Genomic DNA, 12,525 nt, shown 5'->3' with positions numbered 1-12,525 from the left:
TTTTTTTAATCTAAGTACTTACTAGTATTATTTTGTAGCCTGTATAATTACCTGATTACAGATTTTTAGTATATAGAATTTTCTCAATACACCAAATTTTTATTGCAGGGCCCATCTGAGCCTAAATTCAGTGTCTGACTTGCTATATCTTGCCAGTATATGCAAAACCCATACAGGTGGACGTGATCTGGGTTTGAACCCAGGACCCTAGAGCTGTGAGGCCAACACACTAACCACTTGCTCCACCGGGCCACCCATACCTTAAAAGTCCCTGTCTCAAACATTTGATGACCTAATGTATCCAATACCATCACTTACGTATGTATATGCTGTCACATTTTCCTGTTTCATATAGTATGACATTTAATTAAAAATTGTATTTGGTTTTTGAAATGCAGTTGATAAATTAAGTGAACAACTGTCCAATTGGATTGTTTATGTTGTGTTTTTGCTTGCTGCCACTTGTGTGACCCTGTTGTTTCTGACTGTCTCATCAACCCATGTCTGTCTATTTAAAGCCTGTGTGTTTTTCAGTCCTGGTCAGATCTTCTACGTTTCTCATGCTCATGTCCACGTCCTCACAGTCAGGTTTGATTTTGTTATTTAATTTCCAAGTCTTTGTTATTTTTGGAGAATCATACCACCTGCATTGGGACCTTTTGTGCTCTGCGAGACATGAAACTTGACAAGCTGCACCTGACCAATGCTTATTTATTATGTTGACTACTTATTCATTATTTGTTTATTAATAGTTATCCTTTTGTGTTGACTATTTTTTTTGTTTATTGATTATTTGTTCTTGTGCATTTAGTGGTGAAGCTTTGAATGTCATTACTATACTTGTATAATGACTTCTATCACCTGTTTTCCTAAGGAGTGTCTTAAAAGAACTCTGACACAACATGGACGTCAGATGCCTTCATCGCCGAAACCAAAGGTAATAATCTAGCCTTATATTTGTAATATCTCTATGTACCGGAATGAAGTGACGTTTTCCGGTGACGGACCCGCTAAGATTGAAAACAAATAAGGTTGGCGTTTATTAACTTTTCTCGATTTTTCTCGCCTTAAAGTTATAAATATTAGGCTAAAACCGATCGCGACATTATAGAGGATAAAGCAGTTCAGAAAATGAGATGATCTGATGATAAAACGGAACGATCTCTTCCTCACTAGTGTTTTTATGAACATTTACTTGCTATATAATTATTAAGCGTGCATGACCTAAATTAATGTTGAGCCACTTCAATTCATGGGTGTTTTTCGTGTTGTGTAAAATCCTGTATACCGGGATCGTTTTTGTGTGAGTATGCAATATTAGTTTTTTTGCGGATCATATCACTTTATATTCCTATTCTGGGAAAAATCCAGACAAATTGTTATACACATCTATTCAACATCATTATATATTCGCCTATTGTGCTGATGAATTCCGTTAAGGCATTGCAGTTCTGTTGATAGTCTTTGATCGTGTTTTTGTAGCTTGTTTTAGTAGATATGTTCCTCACACAAACAAATATAGAAATCCCCAATCCCTTATAGAGCAGGTGTGGTGAACACGTGGCTCTCGAACCGCATGTGGCTCCCGGCCGAAATGAATACAGCTCTTTGCTTATCATATTATGTATATACTCTTGCTATTCGCTTCTTTTCATGTCTCTTTTATTTTTTATTCTCTCTAAAATACACACTCAAATTCATCAGAGGCCATTAAAAACCAAAGAAATTATATTTAAAAAAAATAATTTTGCAGATTTGATTTTGTATGCTGCTTCTGATGTAAGGTGTGACTCTTTGACTCTCACCGTACAATTAATGTTTTAATTTAAGTTTCAATTAGAAATGGTGCAACACAACAGTGATCATGAATTCAATAAGAGTTGAAAGTAAAAAGTCACCTTGACCTAAAGTTTGTTGTTTATGTTTTTACAGGTTGAACACTAAGCAAAATTGTTGCTTATGCCCAAACAGTTCCTTCTACAGATGTGACTGCCAGCCACAGAGATGTGGAAAAATGCGCCAGCAAAGAAGAAGAAGGACTGGGGCGAGCGTTTAAAGAAGGTGGAGCAGCTGGCTAAAGCCTTCCATCACAACCCCGTGGTCTCGCAGTACAAGCCTCGACTTTGGCCGTGCCAGCCTTCCTCCGTCTGGAAGCTGTTTCATCGCCAAAGTATGGCTATCGGCTTTGCGCTAAGCTCCAAGGAGGTACAGCATCGAATTAGTGCTTCGCTAACCTAAACTGGTTTCCATCTATTCTATCTGATGTTAATATTTGTCCATCACACAGCGTGTACATGTCTTTGCATTGGAAAAAGAAAATGCTTCCAATGGTCAAAGGATATTCCTGGTTACCAGTTACATTGAACTGTGGCACTACTATAGGTAAAGATACCGATCAACTCTGCTGCTTTTATTTTAGTTTGTAGTGGTTTCTTTTATTGTATTTTATATAGAATTTTTTAATTTTATTCTATTTTATTTAGTATTTTTTAATTTTATTCTATTTTATTTAGTATTTTTTAATTTTATTCAATTTTATTTAGTATTTTTTTATTTTATTCAATTTTATTTTGTATTTTATTCTATTTTATTTTGTATTTTTGTATTTTATTCTATTTTATTTTGTATTTTTGTATTTTATTCTATTTTATATTTTTGTATTTTTGTATTTTATTCTATTTTATATTTTTGTATTTTTGTATTTTATTCTATTTAATTTTGTATTTTCTTGTTTTATTCTATTTTATTTTGTATTTTTTTCATTTAAATTTTTTTAATTTTTATTTCAATTCAAAGTTTTAACCCCCTACTTTTTAGGTCAATTTGCAATTTGTTTGTGTTTGACAACTCAGGACCTTCCCGCACTCCTTGATGCACTGCTACGAGGTGATACCCGAGGGCGCCGTTTGTAAACTCTATTTTGACTTGGAGTTTCATAAGCCCTCGAACCAAGGAGCGGATGGGAAAAAGATGGTGTCCATGTTCATCCAGGTTGTCTACCCCTAAACACTTACTCACTAGTACCATATTGGCCCGAATATAAGACGATGCTGATTATAAGACGACCCCTTTTTTCCCAAGAATCAAGTTTGGTAAAATACTTTTTTAAAACCAAATTCAATACAGAAAAGAATTACAGTACCTCTGAAACAAATGATTATCACAATATATTCAAGAGGAAAAAGCCTTGAGGCTTTTTTTTCTAATGTAATATTTTAATCTCAAATTGGCAAATTTCATCCTGTGTTCACTATATTCATCCTCAATTTGTATGTTTTTTTTTCTTTTGGAAAGTATGTAGAAATGTGTGCATGTCCTTCTTTGTTGACAGTACGTGTGTGAAAAGCTAAAGGAAGTTTACAGCGAGGAATGCTCGGCCTCAAACGTCCTCAATCTGGACTCTAGCACAGATGAAAAGTTCAGTCGTCACCTCATCTTCAATCTCCAAAATGCGGCTTTCAAAGACAACATTCACATGGGTAAGTATGCTGCACTGCTTGGACCAGTGTTTCCCAACCACTGGGAAATTGCAAGAAGTTATACAATGTAATATTCAGAGAGAAAAATGAATATGCATATAACGAGATTCATATTTAAATATTGCAAGGTTAAAATCAAAATAGGGTGAACACATTTGATTTTGGAGGTTTATGTGATTCCTGCTGATAAAACTTTGATGAGAATGACTTGTTAATATAGGCGACATAGTTTTAAATAAAAAGATTTTCAGATGGTGGTGTCCTTTAGGATTGTTTCAATGCAAAAAGTGTGCCAGAGCACAAAAAAAAGGTTGGGAAACACTGGCTTAGGGTCTTGTTATGGGGTATCTGTAATCATGTGATTGTTGAATTTACTAGGTGCCTTCATTCATGCCATTCTTCAATCTGTCCTGGATGGATGCAATGAAGAAAGGTGTGTATTTCATTTTTGTAAAATTATGTAGAAGTGGAACAAAGCTGTTGTAAGAAATTCACATTGACATAATATAACCAGATATAAAAATATACATGTATGTATAAAAACAATTCTTTGCTATGGACATAAAAATCAAATGAGGTACCTAAAAACCTTGTATATTAGTAAAAAAAAAACATTTTTAAATAAGGATTGCTCATTTGATTTTGCTGTCATAATGGTGGCTTTAATAGTAGCCAAAAGCACGCTGAGATGACAGGTGAGAGGACACCGAATAAAAGGAGGAAACAAGAAAAGATGGACCTCAGCTTCCTTCATTTGAAAAGGCCCGATGGCCACCATGCGTTCTTTGTTGATCTTGGTAAGACTTTACCTATATCTGTCTTTCCCTCTATGGTACATTTTTATGGTAACACTACACGTATACATGTCTTTTTTCAATGAAACTTAATAGGAGTTTACACCAAGAACAGAAATTTCCGTCTGTACAAGTCATCCAAGGTCGGGAAGAACGTTGCCTTCACTTTGGCGGATGATAACGAGTTTGTCCCTAAAGCCATCAAGGGTGTTTCTTCAGAGGAAAGCATTTTTTTAGCGTCTTTAGTGTGCAACTTGAGGTATAGTCAATTCAATTGATGGGGAAACTAACTCAGCATTTTTAATCTTGTGTGTGTGATCAGCTTCGCAGGACAGCGAATTTTGACGTGGGAAGTCGCCGAGGATCAGGCTGCGAAGACCAAGCCGTTTCAGAGCAGACTGCGCTCTCCATCTGATGCAGGTCAGGACGCAAAAGTCGCACTGCCACCTTGTCTCATTGACTCAAAATGGATTCTTTTGATTGCGGTAGACTCGGTCTCAGGCCGATTGACGTCTCCTTACCAAGAAGTGGACGACTTTGTATTAACTGTGGTTAGGAGTGACAACATACAAGGAAGTAAGTTTTTGGGTGGTGAGGAGAATGAACTGATGTTGTTTTAAGGTTGCGTAGCACAAAACCTTGTTTTTTGTTGTTGTTCTTTCTTTTAATCATGTCACTGTACATCTTGATTATTTTGTTGCCCTTATCGGATTGGGACATCTCTAGTATTATTACATTTAAATACATTACCATACTATACATTTAAACACATTAACATACTATACATTTAAATACATTACTATACTATACATTTAAATACATTACTATACTATACTTTACTTTATTTGGGCATATTTCACGAGACTGCCCAAGAACTTTTGAAATTAATTATTAAATTACTTCACTGACTGTGCCTAGCTCATAATTTGAATATATTGCATTAAACAAAAATACATTTAATATAACTTGGTGAGTATAAAAAAAATTGCAAAATGAGTTTCACTTTTTTCTTAAAATTAATTAACTAATGAACTCCATCATTGCCATTAGCAGTGGTAGACATTAAGTTCATTTGAATTGGGTAGAATGTCAATAAATGCTTATTTCTGCAAATGGTCGCTGCAAGACCTTCCAGTCAAAATGAGCATCAAAGAATGGAAAATTCTTGCGTACCATCACTATTTTTGGACCTGATTACCATCTTTTTTTTTCGACAGGCATCAGACGGTGGAATTACTTTGCTTCTGAGCAGCTTCTGGTCTATGACATTGCTAAGTACCGCTGGTGTTATAACGTTGGCCGCTTTCACAAAAGCAACAACATCATGTAGGATTAGTTGGTATCCCTTCTGATAACTGTCTGTCTTCAAGCTGCAAACACTAATTTGATTTTCCTCTACCTGTGCAGGATTCTAGTGGACCTTAAAGAGGAAATGTGGTACCAGAAGTGTCATGATCCTGAGTGCAGGAACTTCAGATCCTCAAGTAGGTTGTAAAGGTGTACAGTGGGCTGTTTTTTTTCCTTTTCAAGAATGGATAAATATGCCCGTATTACAATAATTTTGCTCATGTATTTTTGCAATGCAATTCATATGGGTTGCAGGTTACCCTCTGCCACAGGAGATTTGCATGAGCTACATCATGATGATGGTAAGTAAAATGTTTCATTTTCCAATAGACACACGGGTATTCCAAAGTTAAAATCCAATACTTAGAATGTCACAATAAATCAGAAAATCTAGTGTATCCAACATGCATGTATATTTTATACCGCCATTTCTGTACTATAGGGCGCACCCTAAAGATTGTTTCAAATATAAAAGGCGCAACGCATTATAAGACACAGTAGTAGCAGTGGTGGTTGTCATAGTAGTCATATGGAATTGTTATAAATCCACACTTGTAGTAGTAGTAGTGGTGGCGGTGGCAGTAGTAGTGGTGGAAGTAGTAGTGGTGGCAGTAGTAGTGGGGGCAGTAGTAGTGGGGGCAGTAGTAGTGGTAGTGGGGGCAGTAGTAGTGGTAGTGGGGGCAGTAGTAGTGGTAGTGGGGGCAGTGGTAGTGGGGGCAGTAGTAGTGGTAGTGGGGGCAGTAGTAGTGGGGGCAGTAGTAGTGGTAGTGGGGGCAGTAGTAGTGGTAGTGGGGGCAGTAGTAGTGGTAGTGGTGGCAGTAGTAGTGGTAGTGGTGGCAGTAGTAGTGGTAGTGGTGGCAGTAGTAGTGGTAGTGGTGGCAGTAGTAGTGGTAGTGGTGGCAGTAGTAGTGGTGGCAGTAGTAGTAGTGGTGGTGGTGGATTGTTTTATTTATCCACTAGATAGAGCTGTAGTAGTAATAGTGGTTAAAGGGAATTTTATACAGGGATGAACCAATATGGATCCATATATAAAGCACATTTTCAAATAATTGAAGTGTTCAAGTTGCGCCTTATAGTGCAGAAAATGCCCTTCCAAAATGTTCACTCTTTCACCCTCCACCATATTTTGTTCTGTGCCCTCGAAAAGGACGAGGAGAACCAGGCATACACAATGGACGAAGCAGGCAACATCGAACCCAGCCAGACGCCAACACAGGCTACTCAGAATCAAGAATCGCCTGCTCCTTGGGATGGAGGCACTGAGGACGACCTGGAATTCTCCAAATGCCTCGACGACTTTGAGTTGAATGGCAGTGAAATCTCCGATGAGCTTCTGCTAAGCAGTGCCCAAGATTTCCATGCACAATAGACGGTAAAGTGTTTCCAAGATTTCAAGTTAATGATGCACTTTATTGAACTCTTTGTCATATGTGTACTCACAAAACTGCAATTTATACATTACTTTACAAAGACAACATAGTTTGAACTGACAGGGTCTTGAGTCCAAACTTTGTGAGTGGCTTTTAAGCCACATGGTGCAACAAAGGCAGAATTAAAGTCAGGTTTTTCGTACCAACTCAACGCCTACTGTGGCAAACGTACTGGTCTGCATGGTGGAGAAACAGGGAATGCAAATATAGTTAATTATTATCTGTCATAATAATAGTTACACTTAATGTTATTCACCTGCATGTATAAAACCAGTCACAATTTGGTGTTCCGCTAGAGAAATGTCTTTCAAACTGAGCTCCATTGACACAGAAAAAATGTCTGGATTGTCACTGACAAAACATGTTCCCATTCAAGTGTTGCCTTTTTCTCTGCCTCTGCTTAGATCTTAATGGAGGCATAAAGTTCATCTATTTGCGTTCTGAAGTGATTCCGAAGTTCTGCCCTTTTAGCCTTGAGCGTTGGTGTCAGCAGGCCATTCTGCACGGTGAACATTTCTGGATGTAAGGCAATGTCTCGTACCTACAAGAGAGGGGAGAAAATATGGCAAGACTATATTAATGATCAGGCTAAATTATTTCATGATATGCAAGAAGACTAGCGGTAAGCATGGCATTTGTTTTAGATTTACTGAATCCATTGTACTTTACGTTTTGAGATTTGTCTACATTGATAAAGTTGAAGACAAAGGAAAGTGTAGCCAATTGGTGGCGCAGAGGTTTGTTCGCCGGACTCCCGTGTGGGAGACCTGGGTTCGAATCCCGGTTGGGACACTTTTTCACTTATTTGTTTCTGTGGATTTCTTGTGAAGACACAAATGATTACAAAGAAAAGTGTAACCACTTGATGGCGCAGAGGTTAGTGCACCGGACTCCCGTGTGGGAGACCTGGGTTCGAATCCCGGTCGAGACACTTTTTCACTTAGTTGTTTCTGTGGACTTCTTGGAAAGACACTGAAATGATTACAAAGGAAAGTGTAGTCACTTGGTTGGCGCAGAGGTTAGATCACAGGACTCCCGTTTGGGAGACCTGGGTTCGATTCCCGCTGCCGTCGTTTGGCTGAAAATACTTGGGAAGAAGAATTGGTCAATGGAATAAGAAGAAGGGGGGAAAAAAAAGAAAAAACTTTTTAATTTATATTAAACACTTAGTCATACTTTTCAGCAAAAGGTTATATTCCGAACTGCCTTCGGCAGTTCGGAAGACAGTTGAAGGACCTGTCTGTGCGAAAGGCGTTCTCGGGTCGGCCTTCGGCCGACCCTCGACCGCTTGCTTGGTCAGTGAACCGCCGACACCGGGAAGCGAACTCACGTTCTCTCCGTGCAAAGGCGAGTGTGCAACCCACTACACCAACTCGTGCCCCACTTATACATAGGTGTTGAAACGTTTTATCCAAGGAAATGGGGTGAAACACTTAGTCATTTTTTGGACAAAATGCTTCATCCACTACTGAAGACTTATACACTTAAACACTTAGACATTAATACTTATTCTTTTCACTGAATAATATTTGGAAAATCTTTGCCTGCACTGGGATTTGAACCCAGGACCACAGAGGTGAAAGACTGATGACTTATCCACTGGGCCACCACTCAGTGAGAGAAAATGGTAGTACTTATACTTTTACCTCTTTCATTTACCTGAAACACTTAGTAATTTTTTTGACTAAATGTTTCATCCACCACTAAATACTTATTCAGTTAGACACTTAGGCATTAGAACTTATTCTTTTAACTGAATAATATTGGGAAAATCTTTGCTTGCACTTGGATTTGAACCCAGGACCACAGAGGTGAGAGACTGATGACTTAACCACTGGGCCACCACCCTGTGGGAGATAACTGTAGTACTTTTCTATTTAAGGGAAAATGACACATTTTTGGTGAGTAAAACATATTGGACATATTCCTTAATAATATTTAAATTGTATGAGGTTATTATTTATAGGTTTTATAGCCATCAAATAGTTTTTGAGGGTTGCTAATTTTACTTGGTAACATAAGAGTTTGCAGCACCTGGAGACTTCCCAGGAAGTCTCCCATCCAAATGCTAACCACACCCAAAACACTTTAACATCCAAGATCGGACATGTTTTCAGGGTAGTATGCCATAACCCAAACTAGGATATCAGATCCGATAGTTGGAGTAGCACCTATTATTTTAGCAAAAGTAAACATATATCTGTTTAGAGCACATTTTCCATGGACTTTTGGCCACAAATATAAGGTGTTTCCAAAGTGTTTGACCACATTTCATAGGCCAATAATTTTGACAATTTTAATTGGAATGACGTTAGATTTTCACAGCTTGTGATGAAATCTTTCAAGCTTTTGTTTGTAACGTTTGGCCAATAATTATGAGACAGAAGAATGTTAAAAGAACAAGTGCATTCCAGCCCTTTTCTTGAAATGCCTTTTCTTTTGAAGCAAACTGCATTTCTTAACCAGAAAAGATATAACTGCCAAACACACAAACACTAGAACTGTTTCTACACAAACTGTGAAAATTTGAGGTCATTCCAACAAAAATCATCCAAATTATTGTCCTACAAAATGGGGTCAAACTTTTTGGAACACCCTGTATCCTTCTTTTTTTTTTAAATTATATATTAGAACTATGTATATATTTTGTTTGTAATTTGTATTTAGAAAGTATATTATTCCATTTTGAACTACAACTGACTTCAAAATGTGGGTACTGAAATGTTTTTGCAATCAGCATACAACAACAAAAACAATCAGCATTAATTTCTAATGTAGACAATTGATGTCAATTGAAATTCTGAAACAATTTATTGGGGAATATACTTTTTCTTCCATATTTAAGTCTAAGATGAATAAAAACCCCAAATAAACACTTATAAAAGATCACCTGTTCAAAAGACTTGAGTCCGGATTCTTTTCCCAGCCTCTGGATGTCCTCCAAAATGGCTTCTTTAACATCCTACCAAACATCACAGCCAACATTAACATGCATTCAACGCCAGATGCTGACAAAATAATCTCACATTGCTTTTACACAAGTCCAAGTAGGTGCCCTGAATGCCTCGTTTCTTGATCCAATTTGGCAAAGAGTCAGGATCAGGCACCACAATTGCCACCAAGCATGCCTTTTAAAGTAAAACACACAAAGATCACGTTAAAAATACATTGTTCCGTTTGTGCTAGAACATTGACGAACTACTCGCCTGTAAGCTATCGCCGTGTACAAATATCTGCGCCACAGAGTTGCTACGATTGTAAATGTTCTCAATCTTCTCCGGGGCGATGTATTCTCCCTGCGCCAACTTGAAGATGTGTTTCTTCCTGTCAATGATCTTCAAGGTGCCATTCTGTCAAAAAATTAGGCAAAACGTTCAGGGAACCTTTGGTCATCCTTCTCACTTCTCCATGCATGTGCTTACTGGAAGCCATTTCCCAATGTCCCCTGTGTGGAGCCATCCATCTGCGTCCAGGGCCTCCGCCGTTTTCTCAGGATCTTCCAAATATCCCAGGAAGACATTTGCTCCTTTGACACAAACCTGACAAAGCATACGACGGTTTATCATACACCAAAAGCCACGACACATTAGAGAATTGCGCTCATAGATTAGCCCGGAGTGTCACGAAGCAACAACTTCATGGGTAAATCATACCAAAATAAACTTGTCTAACACGAGCCACATTGGAGTCATTCAAGACTGCAAACTCATAAATAAATGTTGGTCTCCTATTATTAAATACACACCACAAAGTGAATTATTACTATAGTTTTGAAATCCGAAGCAAGTGAAAGTAATATAATCAACTTTATCACTAAAAATAAGTGCTGCAAGTATATCGACTACCGTATTTTCTGGCATATAAGGCGTATTTTTAACTCAAAAAAATGACTGAATCAAGGGTACAATATATATGCGCACAAGACTTACAGCTCTATTTCACCAGTAAATGTCGGCATATTAACACTTTGTTGGATATTTTATGTTTTGCATTAAGAAAACAACCATTACTGGATCAATTACTAACGATTGACCCTAATAACGTGCTTTTGATTCATACAGTATCTCAGAAATACCATGTGCAATGAAGTTTCCCTTCAAAGTAATTATTATACTACTATTAAAACCATAAATATGGAGGTGAAAATTGTGAATCAGGTCAGCTTACACACGAGAAATTCTCAAATTCAACCATTTTGAAATTTTACGGGTGCGCCTTTCATGCAAAAAAATACGGTAGACCTTGTTTAGATTCTTTTTGGTTCGTTAAGTTAGGATAATGACAAGAATAATATTGACTCGAACCTCTCCTTCATTGTTGGCTGCAATGTAGTTCATATCTGCCACATCGACCAGTTTGATAGAGTTACAAGGCAAAGGAGGTCCCACATGTCCTAAAAAAAACAAAAAATACTATCACCTTAAAAGACTTCTCACCACAAGAAGGTGTCTTTTGTATAAAGTGGTACTCTCACCTGCTGCCCAGTCGCCAGGCATCGACATGGAGCATCCGGCTGTGCATTCAGTCTGACCGTAGCCTTCGTAAAACTGAGGAAATTAGCATAGACAGTCAGTGATGATTGGTCCGAGAAGTGGGACAGTCATGCTGCACCTTACCTGGCACCCGAGAGCAGCTCGTAGGAAAGTGAGGACGGTGGGTGAAACGGGGGCAGCTCCCGTAAGCATGAGCCGCACACGCCCACCGAGGCTTGCCTGCGCACAGACGTAAATGTGACCAATGGCGAGGCCACGTCGACAACACCTGTCGTGAGGTCTTTTCCGTTTGGCTGTACCTGCACTTTTTTGAAGATGATCTTATCCCATATACTGTCTCTCCTGACCACACCGCTATTCAGATCTGACAGCTTTCTCCGGAAAGCCAAATCAAGCATCCATCTTTTTACTGACGTGTTGGCTTGGCTGAATATCTGTGCATAGTTTGGTGTACTGTCAGTTGTCGCGCCATCTTCCAGAGAACTGACTAGACGGACCGACCTTATCGAACATGCGATTTAGGAGACGGGGCACCACGGGGAAGAACGTGGGTTGTAGTTCTTTCAGGTCGTCCATCAAAAGCCGAATGTCACCTTGAAAGAATCCAATACGAGCTCCTTGGATGAGAATGACACCCTGGGGAAGCAAGTTAAAATCAGTTCATGTTTGAATTTGGCAGGTGTTATGCAATGTAAAAAATAAACAATATAAAAGATACACTGGTAACAGGCCAGTAAAAAAAAGATGTAAAAGTCATGTAAAATCAGTTTTTGCTTAGGTATCCGCAAGTTTATGGTAAATTTTCATTTTATTTTACTGAAAGTTATGATCAAAATAATTTCATGTAATATTTTTACATTGTGATTCAATGGTGGCACAAGAAATGTCTTTTTTTTAAATGGCAATCGTTGACAATTTAACAGTACTTTTACAGTTTCCCCTTTGTGTTTTCCTTTTTTTACAGGACAAACCTGGCAACCAC

At 38.1% G+C, this 12,525-nt stretch overlaps 2 protein-coding genes across 5 annotated transcripts in view; one reads left to right on the top strand and one right to left on the bottom strand.

Annotated features, from left to right (window-relative positions):
• The first annotated feature begins 1,030 nt into the window (after nt 1-1,030).
• Nucleotides 1,031-12,489, top strand: primpol (primase and polymerase (DNA-directed)). 2 transcript variants are annotated; one of them, XM_077719664.1, is made up of 14 exons: nt 1,031-1,303; nt 1,933-2,205; nt 2,288-2,382; nt 2,853-2,991; nt 3,332-3,479; nt 3,858-3,912; nt 4,149-4,276; nt 4,370-4,532; nt 4,596-4,693; nt 4,760-4,849; nt 5,491-5,599; nt 5,681-5,757; nt 5,876-5,922; nt 6,768-12,489. In XM_077719664.1, exons 2-14 carry the CDS (start codon nt 2,005-2,007, stop codon nt 6,987-6,989), a joined length of 1,572 nt encoding a protein of 523 aa, XP_077575790.1. In that variant the 5' UTR covers nt 1,031-1,303; nt 1,933-2,004; the 3' UTR covers nt 6,990-12,489. The 2 variants fall into 2 exon arrangements, with proteins under 2 accessions (XP_077575790.1, XP_077575791.1); XM_077719665.1 differs by having other exon boundaries at nt 4,763-4,849; nt 6,768-12,488.
• acsl1a (acyl-CoA synthetase long chain family member 1a) overlaps nt 7,010-12,525 on the bottom strand; it is a 36,983-nt gene continuing 31,467 nt past the window's right edge. For all 3 annotated transcript variants that reach the window (XM_077719663.1, XM_077719661.1, XM_077719662.1), the window contains exons 12-21: nt 12,045-12,179; nt 11,843-11,977; nt 11,667-11,762; nt 11,525-11,597; nt 11,355-11,443; nt 10,473-10,589; nt 10,257-10,400; nt 10,077-10,178; nt 9,941-10,012; nt 7,010-7,591 (exon numbers count right to left, since the gene is read on the bottom strand). In XM_077719663.1, coding sequence (XP_077575789.1) covers nt 7,451-7,591; nt 9,941-10,012; nt 10,077-10,178; nt 10,257-10,400; nt 10,473-10,589; nt 11,355-11,443; nt 11,525-11,597; nt 11,667-11,762; nt 11,843-11,977; nt 12,045-12,179 — 1,104 coding nt within the window. In that variant the 3' untranslated portion in view covers nt 7,010-7,450. The remainder of the gene's footprint in view (nt 7,592-9,940; nt 10,013-10,076; nt 10,179-10,256; nt 10,401-10,472; nt 10,590-11,354; nt 11,444-11,524; nt 11,598-11,666; nt 11,763-11,842; nt 11,978-12,044; nt 12,180-12,525) is intronic.

The sequence above is a fragment of the Stigmatopora nigra genome, chromosome 6 (genome assembly GCF_051989575.1).
Source record: "Stigmatopora nigra isolate UIUO_SnigA chromosome 6, RoL_Snig_1.1, whole genome shotgun sequence".
Classification (NCBI taxonomy): Eukaryota; Metazoa; Chordata; class Actinopteri; order Syngnathiformes; family Syngnathidae; genus Stigmatopora; species Stigmatopora nigra.
The sequence above is the reverse complement of the archived record's forward strand: the minus strand, read 5'-3'. Positions and strand labels throughout refer to the sequence as shown.